Genomic DNA, 22,820 nt, shown 5'->3' with positions numbered 1-22,820 from the left:
CTTCTGTTGAATACTCACTGCTCCCCAACGCACAGTCCTTTGGGATTCAATGCTGCCAAAATGTTCCTGCTTTCTCATTCAAAGAATCTTTTAAATGAAAAAATTATCAAGTATTGACACATCAACCTAGGCTGAATTTCTGAAGTGCAGAAGTTATCTATGGGATGTTGTCAGCTTCCTACTTACACTACTCATTGACCTTGTAACTCTCTATATATCATATCTATTTCTATATCTGAACTTCTCAGTTTTAGGCTCTGTCACCGATGATGAATTACTAACAACAAAGAAGAAAGCATTTTAAGCTGTGGGATGATGGTAGAAAATATAAAAAAGCCAACCATACCAAATACTGTGCTACTTGTCTCTAAGCAAGCATGTCATGAGGTCTGAACACAGCTCCACTTCTAATTCACACACTAGACTAGGAAAAGAAAACAAGACAAACTCCTCCTAGCCTCGAGCAGATCTATCTCAGCAACCTGCATGCTGAAGACACGCTATGTTTGCTATTGCTCTGAGCATCAGCTGCATTTTTTTCAGTCCCTATCACAGTCCATCCTTTCGATCTGGGTGTTGCTCTCTAAATTCAGGTTTACTTTGACTGATACATCTCCCACGCAAAAAGCATGTGTTAGTTTTGTTTTAGCCTGGGTTATGGTGTGCTTGGTGGTTAGGACATATTCCTTTCCTAGGAGGTGGAAGATGAGAGAACAGCTCCTAGGTGGCAGGGCTACTAAATCCAAATCTCCTGCTTCCTGGACAACTAATTAGCAACAAGGCAGGAATTTTTTTGTTTGTTTTTCTTGAACAAACATGGCCTCGTCAATGTATCTTTCACTGAGCTCTCTTCAGGGCACATATGAATAAACCAAGCTGTTTGCAGTCCTGGATGAGCACAGTAGCCAATACTGAGGTGACCAACACTCTTACGCATACGAGCCACTAAAAAGGATTTTTATTATTGCTTCATTTGAATAAAGTATTAAAATGCCAGTTGATTATCTTTTATGCATTTAAGTGCTCTTCTGAATCTGGCCAGAGTCTATCAGCAGTTAGGATACAGAGCTGGTCTCTCCAAGGAGTAAACAAAGACAGATTTTGCATTTCTGTACCTATTCAGAGTCTCAAGAATTGCTCTGACAGTCTAAAAATACAGCACTCCAAGAATATGCACAGAAAAAGATGAATTCAAAGGAGCGCTGTTTTAGTTTTGCCTCTCCAAGGGTAATATCTACTCTACCTGGATTGTACATGCAGTGATGTACTATTTAAGTTCTATGGGAATCATAGAATCATAGGTCTAAGATCATCAAGTCCAACCGTCAACCCAACACCACCATGCCTACTAAACCATGTCCTAAAGTGCCACATCTACATATTTTTTGAACACCTCCAAGCATGGTGACTCCATCACCTCCCTGGGCAGCCTGTTCCAATGTCTGACCACTCTTGCAGTAAAGATATTTTTCCTCATATCCAACCTAAACCTCCCCTGACGCAGCTTGAGGCCATTGCCTCTCGTCCTATAGCTAGTTACTTGGGAGAAGAGACCAACACCTGCCTCGCTAAAACCTCCTGTCAGGTAGCTGTCGAGAGCAATAAGGCTCCCCCTCAGCCTCCTTCTCTCCAGGCTAAACAACCACTGTTCCCTCAGCCACTCCTCATAAGACTTGTTCTCTGGACCCCTCAACAGCCTTCTCTGGACATGCTCCAGCACCTCAGTGTCCTTCCTGTAGTGATCGGCCCAAAACTGAACACAGTACTCCAGGTGTAGCCTCACCAGTGCCCAGTAAAGGTGCACGATCCCCTCCCTACTCCCGCTGGCCACACTATTCCTGATAGAAGCCAGGATGCCAGTGGCCTTCTTGGGCACCTGGGCACACTGCTGGCTCATGTTCAGCCAGCTGTCGGCCAACACCCCAAGGTCCTTTTCCACCAGGTAGCTTTCCAGCCACTCTTCCCCAAGCCTGTAGCACTGCATGGGGTTGTTGTGACTGAAGCGCAGGACCTGGCACTTGGCCTTGTTGAAACTCATATAGCTGGCCGCCTTGGCCCATGGATCCAGTCTGTCCAGAGCCCTCTGCAGAGCCTTCCTACCCTCAAGCAGATCGACGCTCCCGCCCAGCTTGGTGTCATCTCCAAAGTGACTGAGGGAGCACTCCATCCCCTCATCCAGATCATTGATACAGATGTTAAACAAGACCAGACCCAAAACTGAGCCCTGGGGAACACCACTCGTGACCGGCTGCCAGCTGGATTTAACTCCATTCACCACCACTCTCTGCGCTCAGCCATTCAGCCAGCTCTTTATCCAGCAAAGAGTACACCCATCCAAACCATGGGCAGCTGGTTTCTCCAGGAAATGGTGCAAAAGATGGCTTGTGACCGCAGTTTCACAGTGATTGCCATTATGCTGGGCTTGGAGAACTTGCAATGACGCCGACATGATGGAACCATACATCCTGCTTGTACCACTGCAGGGACTACAGCTTAGATTTTCATCACAGACAGGAGACAGAGGGTTATGCCACTGGCTGCACTTTGGTCTTGAGAACAAGATTTCTGATAGAAAGACTGTAAAGCTCAAGGGAAGTAGCTTTCAGCTATTAGGGGTTTCCTATTTAAAGTAATGGAAATGAAAGTTACAGACAAAATTAGTGTATCCTAGGCAATTGCACAAGTAAAAACGTACAAATAAGGTAACACACTAAACAGTCAATTCTTCTCCCCTCATCACCACCAAAAGAAAAAGAAAGCTGGGATTCTTGTCCCTCTAGCTGCTACTATTTCCATAGTTAACAAAATGCAGGATGCACAAGAGTAATTGTCATTATTTTAATTCTCTTATGCAGTGAAAGCTAATCATGTGACAACCAGAAAGTTATTCAATCAATAATGACATCATATAACAAGTCTTGACAAGGCTGTGGAAAAAGAAAATCGCAGTAACAAAAGGAGAATCACTCAAAATGGCATTGTCCTTGAAGGGCACAAGAGCGCTCCCCCCAGCAAAAGGTCAGATGCAATGGATAAAACATTAACAATTACAAAACCCCAAACAGCTGTATTTAATAAAAAATAAGGCATTGAACAATTGAAAATAATATAAAAGCTGAGAACAATCCACCAAATGTGACAGTGATACCCATATCAAAATCCTTATGCAAAAAAAGATGCCAGCTAGTAATGTTCCAGCTCTTGTTAAGACAGCAAATCATTCTTATTCATACTATAAGCTCAGCCTTCTTGTCTTTAATTGTGGTTCATTAAATTGTAACACACAACTAGTACAATGTAAAATAGCTAGTCTGAATAATCCAAAATATACAACCTCTCTTAGGAAGGGATTATGATATGGAAGGGAAAATAGTTAATTTATGTTCTTCAGTGTTCCATTACTTTCTAGTTTGTTTTTCTTTTAAATGATGCTTATACAGTCAAACGGAAAGATAAAAGGAAACATCCTTTCCCAACTTTCATGAGCACATGAGGATGTCAACCCAAGGATTTATAACTCAGAAGTAATGAAAATCAAGGGTGGGTAGTTTTTTTTTTTAAGGGATAAGAATTTCTACTTCTTAATTGGAAGCCTGTTAGAAAAACCTTAGCGACAGGTAGGATAGATAGCAACGAATCTCCAATAAAGAAATTAGCAGAAGAAGAGATCTTCATGGTCATTTCTCCTTGACAAAGCAAAGTTGTTCTCCTCTGTAAGCTCCGACTTCATCAAATGGGGATGTAACTATTCAGTTCACTAAGATACCCTTCACAGTTTTGGAAACAGTTCCAGAGTATGTTTGGAAACTCTTTTTGATGGTTATACTGCAGTTATTGTTTAACCAAGCTGCATTATTTAGCTTGACTAATTCACCTCTTTCCCCCAACTTTACTTTTAACACTTTCCCATCATTAATTTATTTCCTCATATTAAAAGTCAAGATGTTTTGATAAACTCTCTGTATGTACACTGCTTGTTCTTCACTGTGCCAGAGCTACCTTTTATGAGAGATTTTTCTTTCAACAGCAAAAGACCAAAGTTAAAGACCCTATTACTGTATGGAAATTCAAAAAAAAACAAACTAAAACCGTATCTGATGCTCTTTAGTCTAGTAAAGGACAATGCAGTAGAAGAATACGAAGTTTTACTCTCTTTGGGGCCAAAGGAAAATAGAAATGTCTCCTGGGAAATGGTATGGGTCTCATCTTAAGAAGTAATAGACAGTTTGTCACAGAATTAGAGTTAACAGAAGTCATATGGACAGAGGTCAGCGTAGGCTGCCACCCTAAAAGTCTCCCAGAAACAAATATATTAGTGAAAAAAACCCCAAACAAAGAGCAAAAACATGGTACTTCAGGGATACTAAAACACTACATTTTTGGTGTCCCAAGAAGTGCTCTATATCTTCATTGAGGTTGGCATTTGAGAACAAAGTCTCAAAACTAAAATCCCCTACATGCCAAGTACATTTAGAAATGCTACAGGATGGATAGCTAGATAGGCTTCTCAAAGTACTCTATGGAGAAATAAATACAACTACACGTTCACAAACACACACACAAAAAAATCTAGGATATTGTACCACTGCAACAAGTTACTCAGAAGAACTGGCTTCAGAAGCAAACAACGCTATTTCAGTCCTGTTGTTGATGATGTTATGATCTACTGTTTTCTAAGTACACAACAATATTGAACGACCTCAAGAAATTATTTGATTTATACAGTTTATCCAGCAGCCTGTAACAGCAAGCCTCTCTTTCAGATGGACTTACGCCGCATGTACATGGATGGTTTAATCCTCACAAATGGATATAAATGTTTATCCCACAGATACAAGGACACGAAACTGTTATTAAAAATAATGCGGTATTTTTCTGTCTTGGAGGCTAGGACAGATCTACTACTTTGCAACACTGAGCTTTATGCTGTGTTTATTACAAAGACTCTCAAGTCCAGACAGTCCTCTAATTAGCCAGATCTCTTCTTTTACCTTCCTGATTTCTACTAGTCTAAGGTTGTATGATGCATTGCAACCAGATTTTTCTCTTTTTCTGCTTGATGTTCTAAGAATTAAGCCCTTAAAAGTTAAATAACAACATCTGCCTCTATAATCTTCACAACTTCCCAGTGTCATCAAGGACGGATGCCACATGTCTGAAATTAGAGACAAATGAAACAGTGGGTCTTCTTACGCTCTGGAGCAAGGCAAATGCCAACAAGGGCTCAAGACAAGCGTTACAAAAACTTTTGCTAAACTAAGCATTCCAGTGCTGCTCCAAAGCCAAGACCTTCAAATTACAAAGCAGGGACCCCAGAAACATAAAGCACGTGTCTGGCACGGACCTAAATCCTTACTGAGAGAACATGGACTGGATCTTACCAGGGATATTAGTAACAGACCACACTTTGTCGGGGATTCGGGGATAGATCTCTGCAAGTCCTTGTCAGTAGCAATAAAGACTCCCCATGACCCAGCCTTCAAGAGCCAAAAAACCAGTGGTGGCTTCTATCGCTTTCTCATTCCATTGACTTTCTTACAACTTTAAAGCTGCAATTCAAGAAATGTAAAATAATGCATTTTATGGTAAATATGACAGTCTAAAATACCTCAAAGTCTGCTGACAGGCATGTTCAGCATCACTGAGTTTACAGGTATACTGCTGCATGGTCTAACTAATTAAACAAAATCTGACCCACCAAATTGATTGTGTCCGACAGGTGAAAAACTCTAAATCAAACTGAAAATTAAATACTTCTGCTTCACAGAAGAGCCCAGAGCAGCCAGAACCAACGTCTCAAACGCAGCCTTCTCCAGACCATGCTCAATGGACCATTGATATCATAATATGTTCAGTGAGAGATTTTTCAGACCAACAGCTCATGGTTTGATCTATTTTCTAATGCAAGATTTTTATCATTTTCTCACCAGACAATGCAACTACAGATGAATTAATGAGATCTATGTGAAGCTCTTCCTTAGATCTTACTAATTTCTTATCAAAACAACTATATGTTAGTAGATGCATGTCACTTCTACAACATGTAGTACTTTTAACTTATTAATTTTTTGAAAATAAGCTAGTTATTTTACAGTAATTCCCAAGACCTAAAAGAAACTGTCTCTCTTCTAAACTTCTTTTACATGGCTTTAGTACCCCATCTTTTCTGTTTCTTCTTTAAAACAAAGTATTTTATCTATGCAGTTAAAGCTCTTCCACGGCCCTTTCAGCAATACTCCAGTATACCGTTCCTGAAACAAATCTGAGTAGATTAAGTACAATCTTCAAGCAGTAACACCTTAGGTCAACTATTTTCAGTATTCTCAATTTCTTTTAAAACATTCTACTTTTTTTTTTTTTTTAGTCTTTACTGACTTTAGGCTTTTAAATCAAGCAATTCAGAATTTAACGCTCAATTGTTCAGTGTAACAGGATTGCTATAATCATGACAAAGTAAAAGGAGTTGTATAAATAATGGAGTAATGGAGAAAAGAGAAGAAGAAAAAAGGACAGTCGCTCACAGGATCTTTGCAGTTTACAGGCAACACACGATCACTGATGGTAACTCCTTACTTTCAAAGAGTTCAAAAAGTTCCTTCTAGCGTGGATTACTTTACTCTCATCTAGTAGAAGCATCACTCTATATGCCTTCTACATGAAAAAAGGACCAACTTCCATACTGCTCACCAAACCAGCAGGTCACGTCCAGGAAACAGCACTACAGAAGGCTATAGCAAGGTGTTACACAGGTTCTTCTGTGCGGATCTTTTATTAATGCACCAGTTCAATGATTATGGCACCCACTGTACCTATGACCATGTGCAGAGAAGCTTTTCTGTCACTGAAAGAATATAAGATACCTGAAGCTGGGCAGGAAGAAATCATATACAACTAAGGGCAAGAAACAAATTTGAAAAAAACCAGCAGGACAACTTGTTAAAACACTGAAACTAACACCTGCCCCCACCAGTAATAAGTACTTCTCCCACTGTCCTAATACTTTTAGATCTTTTCTTATGCACTGGATATAAACGCTTTATTCCACTATTACCATAGTTTTATTTTATTATTACCAAAATTTACTCATAAATGATTACCAAAATGCTTTTTTCACAATTATTTCAATCTAGGCCAAAGGTAGTGAGCCATACAACTGCCTTGCAACATGAATGCTGTTGCTCCTGGTTGATGTAAGCAGTCCATCCATACAAACTCAAGGTAATATTTCAGTAATATCTCTTTAAAAGTAAATAAACTTTAATACCTTCTGTTCGTCCCATTTACATTTTCCCCTTACTGAGTTGCTTTACTGTCAAGAAGACTGAAAGGGGCACAGGATTTGTGAAATTTATTTGTTGTATGTAGGCAAGGAAAATCTTGCTGGGTCTTTTTTTTTTCTTGATGTATTTAATTGATTGCATCCTCAGTACTAGCTACCTTTCACTATTATGCAATCACCTTCAACTTAATTTGATTCAACCTCACGCAAAGCTAGCCATTGCAGTCACATTTTGCAATCCTTTAAAAAAAAAACAACCAAAAAAACCCACGACAGAAACAAACCACTGGAGAAATAACAAATAAACCACTGGATATGTAAATAAACCAGACCTTGGGATGAAGTTTCTCAGAGAATATTTGAAAGTAGTTTGTTAATCAATAGCAAAAATTTCTAACTAAAGTAGTTCTGCTTACAAATAATCAACCTAAAAATTGTCACCCTGCTGTTGTCATACTAATTGAGAAATAAATATCTGCACATTTCCACAGCTTCTCAAATGAACACTTTTCAAGAGAATCTTAACAAATGTGACTCCACATGCCAATTGTGTACAAAGTTAAACCCTATGACAAATACAAAAATTAACCCTATATACACCTATGCATAAAACCCATCAGAAAACAATCCATAACATCCAACTGCTAGTTAACGTCGATCAGTATCACAGCCCTCATTTTGCATTTTGATAAAAGACAATCCATTATTATGTCATAATAGTTTTAGCCTAGCTAGTATCTAACTAACAGGATTTATTTGTTGTAATAGGTTAATTCAGTATAACAAGTCCAACTTGAAAAGCTCAGCTTCTAGAACAACTAATTTAACTTCCTCTACAGGAAATACGCTTATTTGAAGGCATCGCTGGTATTTTCTCTGGAAAGAACACAAGATAACCAGAAAATCATATCTGCAATGCCTCTGTTATGATTGTATGCAATGATTCTTAAGAGAACCACACTCCACTTTGGCACTGTAATTCAGGAAAGAAAACATTCACTTACCGCAGTGTGACTGGAAAACCTGTGGCTTGACTACTTGATTGCAGATATTGCACACTACAAGATAGAAATCATCATGAGCTGGATAATGGCCAAATAAGTGCATATCTGTGGGAAAGTTAAAAATATATACAAGAATTAGAAATTATGCTTTAAATATATATTAAGAAAAAAAAATTGAAAATACTGTAGGGCCCCTACTGTTAGATGAATTTATACAAAGCAAATTTATACACTGCTCCATAAGAGCTTCTTACTATGTTAAAGAGGTTTTTTTTCCTCTTCTGGGTTTCAAGGTCCTATACTAATGTTCCCGTTTCCTCAGTCTGAGTCAGTATATCGGCAGCAACACCTCTGTCTTAACACTCACTGCCAAGAAGTGGAATAAGCATTTCTGTACTGGTCAACTGCTGAAACAGTAAAAGAGTATGTCTTTTAAAATCTCTGCCCAAAGATTCTTTTTGAAAACAAGGCACATGGGTTATGCTCCATGTTACAATATTCCAAGCTTGACTAGAGATTGCTGGAGAAAGTCTCCTCCTTAAAAGCTAGTTATAGTAACCAAGGTCAAGGACCATACAGCTTAAAATACAGTCAGGAATGCCATCCCCATTTTGAACCAGATGTCATGATGTGAAATTTCTGATTCCGCATAAACGCCCCTCCTAGTTTAAACACCCCACTGTTTGTTGCCCCAAAAAAAACTCTGGGAAGAGACAAAGTTGGTTAGCAAGGTATTTCTCAAGTGATGGCATGAGGAATTTCATGAAATCAAAAGATGGGTACAGTCAGATGATGACAGGCACTTGCCCCTCTTAGCTGAAACACATAATGCAATACGTGCATTCTTAAGCCATTACAAACACAGAGTAAAATGGGCTTAAATTACTGCTGAAGGCCTCAGAGTTCTGACATTACAAGTGAGGTAACTTGTTTCACTCTGCATTGCTGTAAGTGAAGAACAAGCACACAGACTCATCCACCACAGCTCAGCTCAGAGGGCAGAAACTTCAGCCACTGTCATGCACTTCGGTGTGATCATGTCACCACACCCAGTGCTGTTAATGAAGGTGTTGCTGCATTAGTAACCCCGTGCCGAGTATCGGCTGCACAGATCGCGCTACTGCTCAGAACAGGGCAGTGACATCTTTATTTAACGAGGTCCTAAAATGGCATTCCAGTGTTATCCAGCGACATCTGAAATCTATTACAGAACTTGCAAATGCAGCTTCTGACTTAGACTTAAATATCAACCTGGTGTCTTTTAAACAGGAGGAAAAATGAGAAGACCGTCAGTGAAGACAAACGTGCAAGAGCAGCTGTGATTGATAAACATCAATAACTAAATCCTACTTCTCCAATAAGTACAAGTCATTATTTTTCTTTAAAAATAGTGATTTCTTTCAAAAGGTGACTCAAGTAGGTACCTTACTTCATTAGTTCTTAACCAAAGCAGGCACTTTGGACCTAGATCGATTTTTGTCAGTAATTTTGCCCTTGCCTGTACCGCTGTGTAAGTAACATCACTGCTTATGATGGCAGTACTTCGCGCGATGAAGTGCAAAGTCTCTTCAGCCCCCCAAAACCCCACAGAGGAACGGGGCACCCCTCTCACAGTAATTCAGGTAGCATCACAAGTAGATCCGAACAGGCTCGTTCAAGTGTCCTTGGGCACAAATCGGCACCACCGACTTGCAAGTACTTCGTAGTCTGATATTATGTGAATTGTTCCTTTATCCTCCGAAAACCGAAAGTCTTTCTCTGTTATTGCTCGTACCAGGCTATGAAATCCAGTTGAAAGGTTAACCAGTCATGACCTGAACACAACCAACACATTCAACATCAATTTAAAAAACATGGCAGTGGTGAGGTATCAACTTCTTTGGTAATTTCTTGGTGTAGTTATTGTTGGTACTGATGAAGCCAAAACTGCATAGTTAGATTAAATCAAACCCTCCCTATGAGTAAAACTAACAGACAAAACCCTAAGCAGGCACTATGTCTAGCCTGTTTATTTTATTTCTTGTTTTAACGTGGTAAGTCAGTGATCTCAAACATCACTTTACATTGGCAATTCTTAGCCAAGGATACTTTTGATCAGAACTTACAGATTTCCACTAATAGCACTGTAAACTCCACAGAAAAGAGTATTTCCCTCAGGTATAATTTGACGCAAAGTCTCAACTCAAAAACATACATTTAATTACAGTCATGAAATATTTTAAAAATGGTGGAAACATTTCAACAACTTAAAACATTATTTTCTGTTGTTTGAATGGTGACAATCTTGTTATAAAAGCCATACAGACTCTGCCTTTTAACGAAAGTTACAACTTTTTTCCATTTTAAATTCCTTAAGTCCATTTAACCTTCATGGCTCTGTATACCAGCCTTTACAATATGCTCAGCTCTGAGGTGTATGAAGTCCAGCTGGGTCTGAGTTTGAGTTTTTACGAAGTCTGACTGCAGGGAGTAACTTACAAAAAATATATACAATATTAATACTGGAGAAATCTAGTCAAAGACATAGATGGAATAATAAATCAGGTTAGTTCACAGGATCACAAAATCATCTACATTTTCGCTAGAGCAGACACTTCCTTCACTGCTCTATGCCCTTGACAAAGTTCTGCTCGCTGCAGAGCCCTGGCAAACAGCACTACACCTAACAGGCAAACAGCATCATTTGAGTTTTTACGATACTGATGTGGCAGAAGTTGAGAGGCAAAGAAACTCCACAGACATGTAGAAGAATGTACCAAAACGCTGCTGTGAGAAACACAATATCAAAACGATATTTTTGCAGATGCAGAGGAAGTGACATCCTGAAGTAGCGATTTAGAAATAGCCCAGTGGAGCTGCAAGCATCTATTGTAAATGTGAGTCTTCTGATATCACAGAATCACAGAATCACGGAATGGTCGGGGTTGGAAGGGATCTCAGTGGGTCATCTAGTACAACCCTCCTGCCGAAGCAGGGTCACCTACAGCAGGCTGCAGAGGACCTTGTCCAGGCGGGTCTTGAGTATCTCCAGAGTAGCAGACTCCACAACCTCCCTGGGCAGCCTGTTCCAGTGCTCAGTCACCCTCAGAGGGAAGAAGTTCAACCTCATTTTCAGATGGAACTTCCTGTGCTTCAGTTTGCGCCCATTGCCCTTGTCCTGTCACTGGGCACCACTGAAAAGAGCTTGGCCCCACCTTCCTGACACCCACCCTTCAGATATTTGTAAGTATATATTAGGTCCCCCCGCAGCCTTCTCTTCTTCAGGCTGAAGTTGAAGTTATTAGCTACCTGTCTAAAGTCCACTTAAATTAATCCAAGAATCTCAAGGACACAAGACCACAGGTTGAAAATCAGAAATAGGAATCGCTCTACACAAATAAATTGTTATTACTGAATCAGAATAGCTAAAAAACTCCAACTATCTTTCAGACTGGATTCTTTAAAAACCTCACTATGCAGGAATTTGTAAGACAGGAAAATTCGTCAAGTCCAAAAAGATTCAACTAACCCTTTAAGTTCATGTCCTGGGTTTGGCCAGAACAGGGTTAATTTTCACTGGAATCCAGGAAGGGGCACAGCCGGGGGGTGGGGGCTGACCCCACCTGGCCAAACAGAGCCCGGTATTCCATACCATGTGACGTCACGCTGGGTTCCGGTGGGGGGGGGGAGCGGCGCGGCGGGAACGCACTCGCGGCTTGGGCGGGCGCAGCGCCGGTCCGGTTTCGGGAGAGCGGCTGTTGTACGGTTCGTGGTTGTGTTTTCTCCTTATTTGTATCGTTGTTGTTCCTGTTTTCCCTCTGTTTGCTGTTCTGTTAAACTGCCCTTATCCCGACCCACCAGTTTCTGCCTCTTTCTTTCCATTCTCCTCCGCACGCCGGCGGGGGGAGGGGCGGCCGCGTGGCGCTTTTGTTGCCGGCGGCAGCCGAAACCGAAACAGTTCATCGAAGTTAACAAGAATGGCACAAATCAGTTTTCATTATTAAACTCATGATTTGTAAGCACACACAGAGCAGATATAAATTACTTTTTAATTTAAACTGTACAAAGCATTAATATTGTCTCACCAGAAGTTTGAACTGGGGACCCACTTTACTCAGCATGATATTACAAATGCAATCCAGATCAGAGAATTTACAGTGAAGAAAGCAAGGAAAGTTTGAAATGAAAAAGAAAGCAGGAAATATAAACAACTGTATATCTTTTTATACAGGTTCTCTTGTTTTTAACAGTAGTTCAATGCTACCATATTCCATTTAAAGCAACCAGGACTGAAGTGTTATTCTGGACACTGGTATCATTCTTAGATCAGATTACAGCCATTTGACAATCTAGACCTTGTACATGCAGCAAAAAAGACAACGGCTTTTCCAAGCAAGAAATTACCTTCTAAAGGCAACAACTGCCTCCCTGCCTGCTTAGTCAGAAGCAATGGTGATAAGCTTTTCACAAATGGTTAATTTTTGGAGAAGAACACGGCACTCCCCAAAGTTAACTCAGGAAAGAATTCTTCATGAAAAAAGGTAAGACTGCTGAAGAAGACAGCAGATAATCAGTGAATAAGGTAAGTGACTATCAAATAGTACTGAAATAATTATCAAAGTACAGAAAGAACAGGGAAGGACAGCAGAGCATCTGCAAAAAGTATTTATTTCCTACCAAACCTGGCTACCCTCTACAAGGGAAACAAAGCGACCAAGGCCTGCATGACTCACCCCAGACCAGCATGGTGATCTCTACAAGAGCCCATGATCTGCTTGTTCCTTATGTGCACACACAGATAGTTACAAGTCTGAGACAAAAAGAGCTGCCCGGCCCCTCTGCTAAGTAAAAGCAGCCCGTGGCCCCCATCACAGTTACCTCACTTTACTGGAAGATGCTTCCAGTAGGTTTGAAGTAGACTCTTCATGGCAAGTAAGAAAAGGTAACTTATTTTCCAGTACTCACCCACTTTGCAGCAGTGCTAGCTATACATACGCCACTCCTTGCAGCACTGAATTGGCGACCCGTCAGAATGAAATCTTTTGGCTGGCCATGTCTGTTGATACTGTACATCGACAAAAGCCTTGCTTGAAAATGAGCTATTCGACTAACAGGATGCGAGAGTGTCCCGTATCATGTGAAAAATATGCAAGATAGGTGGAAATCAGAGACAGTGAATGCTGACTGTAGGAAATACAACTTTTCTAGATTAAAATCTTAAACCAAATATTACTTTGTGTATACTTTGCTATGGTGCTTGGAAAATAAATATAACTTCTGCTTATAGTTTTCTGTGTTACTAATATTTGCAAATAAAAAGACAGCTGTAACCATATGACGTAGTTTTGTAAGACATCAGCTTGGTAAAATGTGCATTAAAACCACACACTTCATAGAAACAAAAGAAAATATTGCTTCTGCAAATTGTGGCACAAACAGAAAAATGCAGGTGTCAGATACGACTTTTTATCTTCTCCAATAACACACATAAAGGAATTATTTTTAGTAACAACCAAAGCCAGTTGACTTCTGTGAAGTTCCTTCTCTATTATTATATAATTCATAATCTTTTACATCCCACTGTATAATAAAACACAAGCTAGAAATAATCTAAAACAGTCTAGCACTGCAGAATTAAGGCTGTTGAACAGTAAGACCTCACAATATTGCGCGGGATATTAAATTTTTAATTATGATCTTTTGCTATAAATTATACACACTTTAAACATTCTCTTATGTACCAGTTGCTCCACTAAATATACACACAAAGTCTGCTTTGAAAAATACTGGTGAAGTTTATGTGTAAAGGGAGAGAAGGGATGGGAGGAAAGGAGAGGGGAACACTATCCAAGACACACTGCTTTAAAACTAACAAAGAAAAGCAAAAAAAAAAAAAAAAAGGCAACTGCAAAACTCGTAATGGACAAAACCAAATTCATGTGGTTTCTCCAGCTCCTGGAGATACAGTTTTTTAAACTCTGTGTCTAGACATGTGCTCTGTACTTCCCTCTTGTTCCACAAAAGTGACAAATCCACCCATCATTCAAAAATAGAGGAATGCACAAAATCTTTCAGTGCATTAAACTACTTTTACATTTGAGATTACTTAAAACACTAAGTAATTTAAACAGTGAATTGAAACTTGAAAATGAAACAGTAAAAAGACACCTTCAGGGTATTACTCAGACAGCAGTTAAACACGCATGCATAGACAGGATAGTCTTATCTCAGAAATAAATGTCACACTCTTTCCATTTAACATCAGCTTTATTCTCCCCCAAGTATGGTTTTCCTTTAGTTTTCCCTTTTTATGCAAAAAACAGTAAGTTGCTTCAGTAACTAGTTAGCCAATATAAATATAAACTGAAAATGCCAGAGTCGCAGTTGCAATTAATTACAGAGTACTTTAAACTGAAAGAGATTACTGGATGCCATTTACTCCAAGACACTGCTCAAATAATGGCTAACTTCAGGGTTGGAACCACAAAGTAACGCTCAAGCTCATTTCTTTTCTGATGGAAAAATCCAGGTGATGGCTGAAGTAATCATGAAATTGAGGAAAAAGCAAAATCAAAATATTCAGGACAGAACCAATATAGGGCCAAACACAACTGTCCTAAGTCCTGACTGATGTCCTTTGGGTGTTAACACAAGGAATTGAAGATTCTGCATGCTAAAAAATCAAGCGATTAATGAGAAGAAACTGGAAATACTGGACTTTCCAACAGCAGCAATAATAAAGGAAACACAACAGTAATGAATACCAAAAAAAAAGAAAAGGCACGGAAAAAAACATCAAATAGATTTAAGAAGAGTCAGTATGGTAAAGCATCAAGGTGATGACACCTTCAAACCAGACCAGTAACTTCAAATGGTATGCTGCCTCCCAGGTTGGAGCAATCACGAGGATGCTGGCAATCCTAAAGAATGCTGGGAATTTTTCATTAATTATAGCTCACATAGGAAATATTACCCCCAATGACTTTGAAAGATTTTGTACTATACTGTCTTGTCTGGGCATTTTGAAACTATACTGAAGATGGAAGTGGTGCCTTCCATTCCCAAAGACCCGTAACAAAAGGAAAAAAAAGTTCATAATTGGGAATTAGCAGTCTACACAAATATTGTGGATTAACATTATCTGCACACCTCTTGTAACAACAATCTGTTTGGAAGGGATTATAAAGTAAGCTACGCATCACTGACATTATTATTTTGCAGGAGACACTACATATCAAAAAAAAAAAAAAGGAAGATAACGTGGGAAAACATGACAAAGCTTTTCTGCTACAGTTCTGAAGACTTTTTTAAAATTTATGTAGGCTATTTGCCATCCCAGTCTAAAATAATTTTGCAACACAGGACTAGAATCGCTACCAGATTAACCCATCACAAGAATACTGGAAGAGAAAACCAAAAACTCATAGGTCTAGAAAGTATGCTGCATACCTACGACGCCAAGAAATCCCAGCTTTTGACATCTTAAGATATCTAGAGGATAAGACAGTAGGTAACGTAAGTCTTTCCCCCTTGAAAAAACTACTTTTTAAAACTTGCTTATATGGAAACATACGGCCCCTCACCTCCTGGAGTAGGCAGAAGACAGCTCATCTGCTTATGGAGTCTTTATCTCACTCTCCATACACCACTTGGATAAAGTACAGCCTCCAACACCAAATAACTAGTAAAGCACTCAGCTACTCTTTTGGGTCTGCAAAGGCATTTAATTTCTTCCGTAACACTGTATGACACTCAAAATAAATGTTGTTTTGCAATTTTCTGTTTCAATAGTAAGTCATGCTGCAGTTTCACGAGAATTTAAACAAACAAAGTTGGGCACTGGTATGGTCCTTTTCACCTCGAAGCTTCATATTCCTGTCCCTCCCTTGTGCTTGTACCATCAATTAACTGATTACACAAGGAGTCAAATCCAAGACAACTCTGAGCCAGGAGCAAAGTAACAAGAGGAAGAACAAAACAAAACAGGAAAAGGTTTTCTGACTGTTTAGTTCCATAAGCCACCCCACAGCAGAACCTGATGAATGCTACTGCTAGTGTAAGGGAGGGGAAGGAAATGCAGAACCCAGAAGGGGAGAGCAGGAGGACCAGTCAAAAGGAACCCTGTGGAAAAGCAGTGCCTCTCTACATGGCGCTGAAATATGTCACACAGGTATCCCTGTAATATTAAAGGAAGACACTCAGCTCCAAAAGAAGCTTTGTAAAAATAAAGCTACTTGTGTCTCAGTTAAAGATAGCAGTAAACAAATTTATTAATTTGTACTGTATAAAAGCATTCAGGAACACATCACCTCTTTTTACGTAATTCTTTATGTTTCTAACACTTCAGATTACTGAACTAATCTTTAAAACCGAGTTCCCACTTCACCATCTATTTTTTCAGTTATTTTGTGCAACTTAACCAGACAGGTTAACTTATACCCTTCCAGTTCCTGAACACACTGGCTTTCCTGCCTGTCCTTCAGTTAAAGTGCCTCCTCATTTCTGATGTGAAGGGTGTAGGTAATACTGCCAAGAAACCAGTGCACGTTAAGAGAGGGTCATATACCATTGAAGTCTGTTCGGATGGTTATGAGAATTTTGGGTAATGCTTTCTTTTCTAGTTTTTTTATCATGAGAGTTTAAACTTTTACAGTTGCTAAAATATATTAATAAAGTTTAGTCAAGATCTGCATTTGGCCACTGCAGCTCAGGGCTGGAGTGACAGGGGATGGTCCTGCAAAGGACCAGCTAGGGCAGACAGATCGTTCACTGCCTTGGCCACGCTCTGCACCGGCCCTTCTCTTGCAAGTCCACATGAAAGCATCTGGAGAGTGGAACAAGGCTGAAAGGCAAGGCAAAATACAGTTTAGCAGGGCGACAGGCAATAAAACCCACTATTGTAACTGAAATGGACATCATTCAATTACACAATATTTAGATTTAGCTAGGTAAGTGTAATCATAACATACAAACATGAGGCAATTGTAACAACCCTGGCAACATCAAACTATTGCCTACAAAATTATAACTGTTGTTATATTTCTCTTCAATTATTAGATTACACTTTGGGGAAATTATCCAGTCCAGATCAGAAGACTTTCTTACCCTGCAGAAACAGTGGATTTCTCTTAGATGCTCACATATATCCCTACCAAAAACCTTGGAGAGTGAGCATGGCTGCGCACAGGTGTGCCTACAAAGGACAGAGAATGTGCAGGAGGATTATCAGTCTCTGCACTAGACTTCTGATTTCTCAACTTCCCATAGGCAGGCATTAGGGGCAGAATAGCGGGAAATCATCTTCATTTCCCTCATAATTCAAAGTGAACGTCATGCACCTTGACTAGAGGGTCTCCATGAACCACTATATAGCAACAGAACAATTCTTTCCTCCTTGAACATGTATCAAGCAAAGTTTCACTGCAAATGAGACCTGTCAGCACAAGCAGTATCCTTCACGGATGACGGGACTAAATTTCAGCTCAGATTGATGTATGGCTCTCCTGAATTAGATGTTCAACCTTTAGCAACAGTTAGAGGGTTGCACCACACACATACTTACTCAGTGACTTCCATAGCAGGTGGTCTCTGACAGATTCTCCACTGGGAGAGCACACCCTGACACAGGAAGAGACGTCAGGTCTGCGAGTTAACTAGAATAACTCACAGAAATAAACAGTGTTTCAGCTTTTGATTTTCTACCATAAGACGGTTAAGCTTTCTGATGCCTAGCCAAATACATTAAAGAGGAAAGGAAAGCAACATAAACGTACTGGTCCTGAAGAAGCAGTAAGGTGAAGATGTGGTGATACCAAATGTTGGTTGAAATATACGTGGTCTTTTTTTTTCCTCAGTATTTCTTAAATTTCTAAGCTTCAGAAGTACTTGGGCTATACAGAGAATACCTGGGGCCCCTTCTCTGTTTTCACCTTTGATGTTACAACAGCTGATGACTGCCGCAGGGCAATAGCTTGGTATTGCTGTCCCTTATTAGTGGAGTGAGGAACCCTCGTTGGAGCCTGAGACATGAAGTGGTTTCAGAAAAGCATACTGGACTTCTGCAAGTCTTTAGAGTCCTGAAAATCCAAATATATTAGTCCGTCTAGAGCCAAAGGTGAAAACACACTGTTGGTGACAATTGGGACATCTTTTGCTGGAAGGATGGGCCATTCAAATACTCATACCATAGATCTACTTCTTGATACTCTGGCACCAAGAGTTTGGCTAAGAATGCTAAGGGAGAAGGAGAATTCTTCCATTTTATCTGTGCTGAAGACCATCTTCTTCATACCTCTACAGCTGTACTGGCATCCACCCAAAAGAGGTGATTTCCAAGACTGCCACCAATCCAGCCAATAAGACAAACAGTGTTTGAGGGAGTGGAAAAAAGCTTTTCGGGTCCTCCTAACCAAAACCTGCAGAATTTGAAGGACACAGCTCTTCTTTACACATGGGAAAAACACACCTTCTTTATGGTAACAGGGAACAACTATTCTTTAAGGAAGTTGTCTATATACAAGGTATTGTGGTTTATTACAGAACCTAAATTAATGCAGGTTATACACTGGTACCAGCGGACCTTGATCTGCCTACATCTCACTCTCTGAAGGCAGATTTAGTTTGAAGAACACTGCTAACACTTGCACCCTGCATAGCAGTCTGCTGCTCCTCTTCACATCTGGGTTGTTACAAAGCTTCCCTGCCCATTTTGTTACAAGATTGATCTTTCTTTCTGAGCTTCTTGGTCAGCACTTGGTTTGATCCCATTTGGTGCTACACTTAAATGAGCAGCAAAGCTTAGTCCAGAGGATGGTGATCGGATCACAGCAGTTGAAACAAAAGATAAAGAAAGAAGGTTGAGAATGGGCATGTTTAACTTCAGCTTAGTAGTAACATAAGATATTCACCAAGTACAACCTTGCTGTCATGACATGAAACTCAGAGAGGGCTGCAACTGTCATCATGCCCTGCTTTGCATACGGCGGACTTTAGCTTTCCAAGCCTGCTAGAAGAACCTGACACAGTCAAAAATGCTTGGTCTCACATATGAGAGTGGCATGTGCTACTGCAGTGGGACTAGCAGCAACATCTACTCCAAGAATCTGTTCCATGTACGTAAGATATTTTCTCCTTACAGGACACCAATTAAGACATTTTAAAAGAACTAAAACCGCAAAAATTTCCATTCTGGAGAAAACACAGGTGTTTCTCTACTCCAAAGCACATCTTGCAAGTATCTTTTAATGTTCAAATTTAGTCGACAATTGCTAGCCTCAGAGAACAACATGAGCTCTTGTGAGGTTATGAGAATATCTGAGGAAGAGCCCAAGTGACCAGAGAAATTTATTTAATTCTTAGTTCATCATAAATGTCACTTCTGGTTGTTGCTGGCTGAAGAGGTGAGAAGATAGAAGAAATTATTGTCAGTTTGTCTTCAGTATCACAGCACAATAATCCTAAACATTCACCATAATCATTAAGTATTTACTAATGATGTAGATACGCTATTGCTTGATTTCAAACCAGCACAGTTTCTCTATGGACTTAATGCAAAGACTTGAAGCTTTCTCTCGTGCAAGTCAAAATAAATACTTGAAATCAAAATAAATTAATAACCCATCTATAGACTACACAACAGTAAAGTACTACAGATCATCTTTACAGTGGGTCAGGTTGAGTACTAAAGTGTTTTTTCCTTATTTTTTCCCATTTGCTGAAACCATAGATTCAACGACCTTATATTAAGTGATCTGAAAAATAAAGTTTGAAAGGAAAATTGCTTCTCTGATCTTTATTGACATTTTATTTCATTTTTTTTAAAGGAAATGTTGAATGCAGCCATATTAGGGACTACTGCATGTGGAGCAAAAAAACAGAACTTACAAATACAATTAATTTGTAACACTTTATTTCAGTAAGTCCATCATTTGAAGTGTTAGTAATGAAATACTACAAGGATTGCAGGTTTTCTTCTTCCATTTTCTTGTCAGTGCACACTAACAAAAATACATTATCTATGCAGTAAAACAGCCCTCAGGAGAAAAATCCGACAACTGAAAAAAACCCTTCAGTCCTGTTTTTGCTGTGCACACTGCCATGAAACAGTCTTTAATCCCCCAATTGGTGTTTTCTTCATAAACACTCAGCAAGACACAACTGGCACTCACATGCTAGCCTGCGAAGCTTTATTATCTTCTGCAGAAGAGCGACTGCTTTAAGGCAGTGCAACTGGACTGAAGGAGAGCTGGCTTAATTCCTGGCTCCCGAACAACATTCTTGCATGACCCTGATTAGATATTTCTGTGCCTCAGTATCCCATCTCTAAGACCAGGATAATATGCTCTTTGTCTGCCCTGCCTGTTTAGATTGCAGTCTTTCAGTATTCTCTTACTATTTGTCCATACACTGTGGCCACAATGGGGCCCTTCATTTTGGCTGGGACCTCACTATGACTATAGAACAAGCAATGAATAAGGTAACTTTTAGTATGTTTTAGAAATGGTGTGTGACAATTATGATGCTATCACAAAGACTTCTTGAAGAAATCTTAATAATGTTTAAAGGAGCATTTTCACATCCAAGTGGCATGTCTAATTGCAGCAAATATTCTTCTTTGTTGACATTATCAAATAAAACTTATGTAATGCATTCTTTACAGAAATCCTGCTTTTTTGAGTAAGAACTTAAGTTATTAAGGGTTAAAAAAAGTCCTATAAAAATTAAATTTTCACAGTCTTCTAGCCTAACTCCTTAATAACAAGATTATTGTTATTATAATAAAAGTTTAACAATAAAGATAGCATCATCAGGAAAATATTTCTCAGATAATGACTAGTAAGTACCACCTTCTGATTTTTCTAGTATGGAAAATAATGAGTAAATGAGCAAAAAACATGGAGAAAAATAAAATCCCTAATCTCATCTATGTCATTTTAAAAAATGCCAGGTATCACATTGTTTGCCCATGTACAGGAAGAGTGGACCCATACACTGTTCCCATTTCATCAAGTATTGTTATGGGTGCCTCTACTGCTGTCAGAGTATCCATTACTGCTGAGGAAAGTCAGTATTTCTTTATAGTCCATAACTCAGCCATCATAAAACTCACAAAAAACTCAAATCCAGTTCCTCCTCTCCCAAAGTGTTCTGTACAGTTTTACAATGAAGTTACTATTTGTTATGACAAATAAGGAAAATGCCTATTGTTCCAGTAGACCTAAGATGCTCTGTCCAATAAAAGTGCAAGTTTGGTGTATATCATCTTTCACTACTAGACTGCTAATCTAAATCAAATGGCTAACAATTAGTACTGTCCATAAGTATTTGATGACCTCTCTATACCTAGATTTGTTAAGAGTAAGTTTGCCAACAGACATAATCACAGCTAGATCCAGGACACCACTAGTATACTATAATAGAAATGGAACTAACCTTCAGCAAATCACATCATAAGATACTGAGGGAATTTGCTGTTTACCTGCTCTGCATCCAATTTCAGTTTCTGGGTCTGTCAGCCCTTCAAAAAGCACAGCTAAAAAAAAGCCGAACATAAATAAATATCTAAATACTTTGTATCTCAAAACAATCAGTAGCACCCTCTGAAACTCATTAGTCATGACATTTACAACACATATGCACTTTACAAACGAAACAATCTGCAGCATTCAAAAGCTGACTGAACAAGTTAAAGAGGACACTTTCTATGCAGCCACATAAATCAATTTCTTTTTTTTTTTTTTTTTTTCCAATAATTGCTGGCTTTTTCCTATCCCAAAGTCCATCGTCAAAGACACTTCTGTTTTGTTACTCCACTTCTCCATTCAACAAAAGCCAAGGGCAAGAACACCTTTTAATTTAAGAACTCTCCTCTCACTCAAGATGGAAGGTGTCTGCTCGTTCTTAATCAACGGCCGGATATTAAAAGAAAATGTATTGTCTAAAAGGACATAAATAATTCTTATGCCAACTCTCTGTGCTTTTTCTGTATCACCTCCTACAACTATAACAGCACCTCTCTTCAGGAATATTGCCTCAACTTGTGTCTCCAAGAAGTTACTTTCAGATAGACTTTCAATAAGATCATCTTTTTCCTTCAAACAATTCCAAATGAAACAGACTTTGTTCTCCTTTTGCTGGCATGCAGATTGAGGTACCACTTAAAGCACCTGCTGCACATCTCAGGGAGAGTTCTTACCTCTGAGGGACACAACCCTTAGCGGAGAATGCAGTCACACAGGGTTTGGGTCAGTACGAGTCCATATGCCACTAAAGTGTCCATCAAATCTTCAATACGAACATCCTAAAGCATATGTACACACCGCATTCAGAGGCCTTCCCTTCCCTTCCACTCCTTCTTCCAGCGGTGCTACTAACAAAGTTACATTTTGTCACAGGTACAGGATCAACCACAATTTAAAGCCTCAAAATAAAGCTCTGCAGTTACAGCAATCACCCTATAAGCAGCAACCAGGTCCGCTACCAGGACACACTCATGAGATTCACTGCCTTTAGATGAGAGAAAAATTAAATTATTTTTGTTGGTTTATGCCGCACAGTAC

The 22,820-nt window shown here is 39.3% G+C and overlaps 1 protein-coding gene across 1 annotated transcript in view; it reads right to left on the bottom strand.

Moving 5' to 3' along the window:
• Positions 1-22,820, bottom strand: part of ATXN7L1 (ataxin 7 like 1) — a 122,012-nt gene that overhangs the window by 73,416 nt on the left and 25,776 nt on the right. Inside the window, exon 3 of the mRNA XM_075428111.1 lies at positions 8,284-8,388. Coding sequence (XP_075284226.1) covers positions 8,284-8,388 — 105 coding nt within the window. The remainder of the gene's footprint in view (positions 1-8,283; positions 8,389-22,820) is intronic.

Source organism: Opisthocomus hoazin, chromosome 8 (genome assembly GCF_030867145.1).
Source record: "Opisthocomus hoazin isolate bOpiHoa1 chromosome 8, bOpiHoa1.hap1, whole genome shotgun sequence".
NCBI classification, from domain to species: domain Eukaryota; kingdom Metazoa; phylum Chordata; class Aves; order Opisthocomiformes; family Opisthocomidae; genus Opisthocomus; species Opisthocomus hoazin.
Note: the sequence above shows the minus strand (reverse complement) of the source record. Positions and strands in the feature narration are given on the sequence as shown.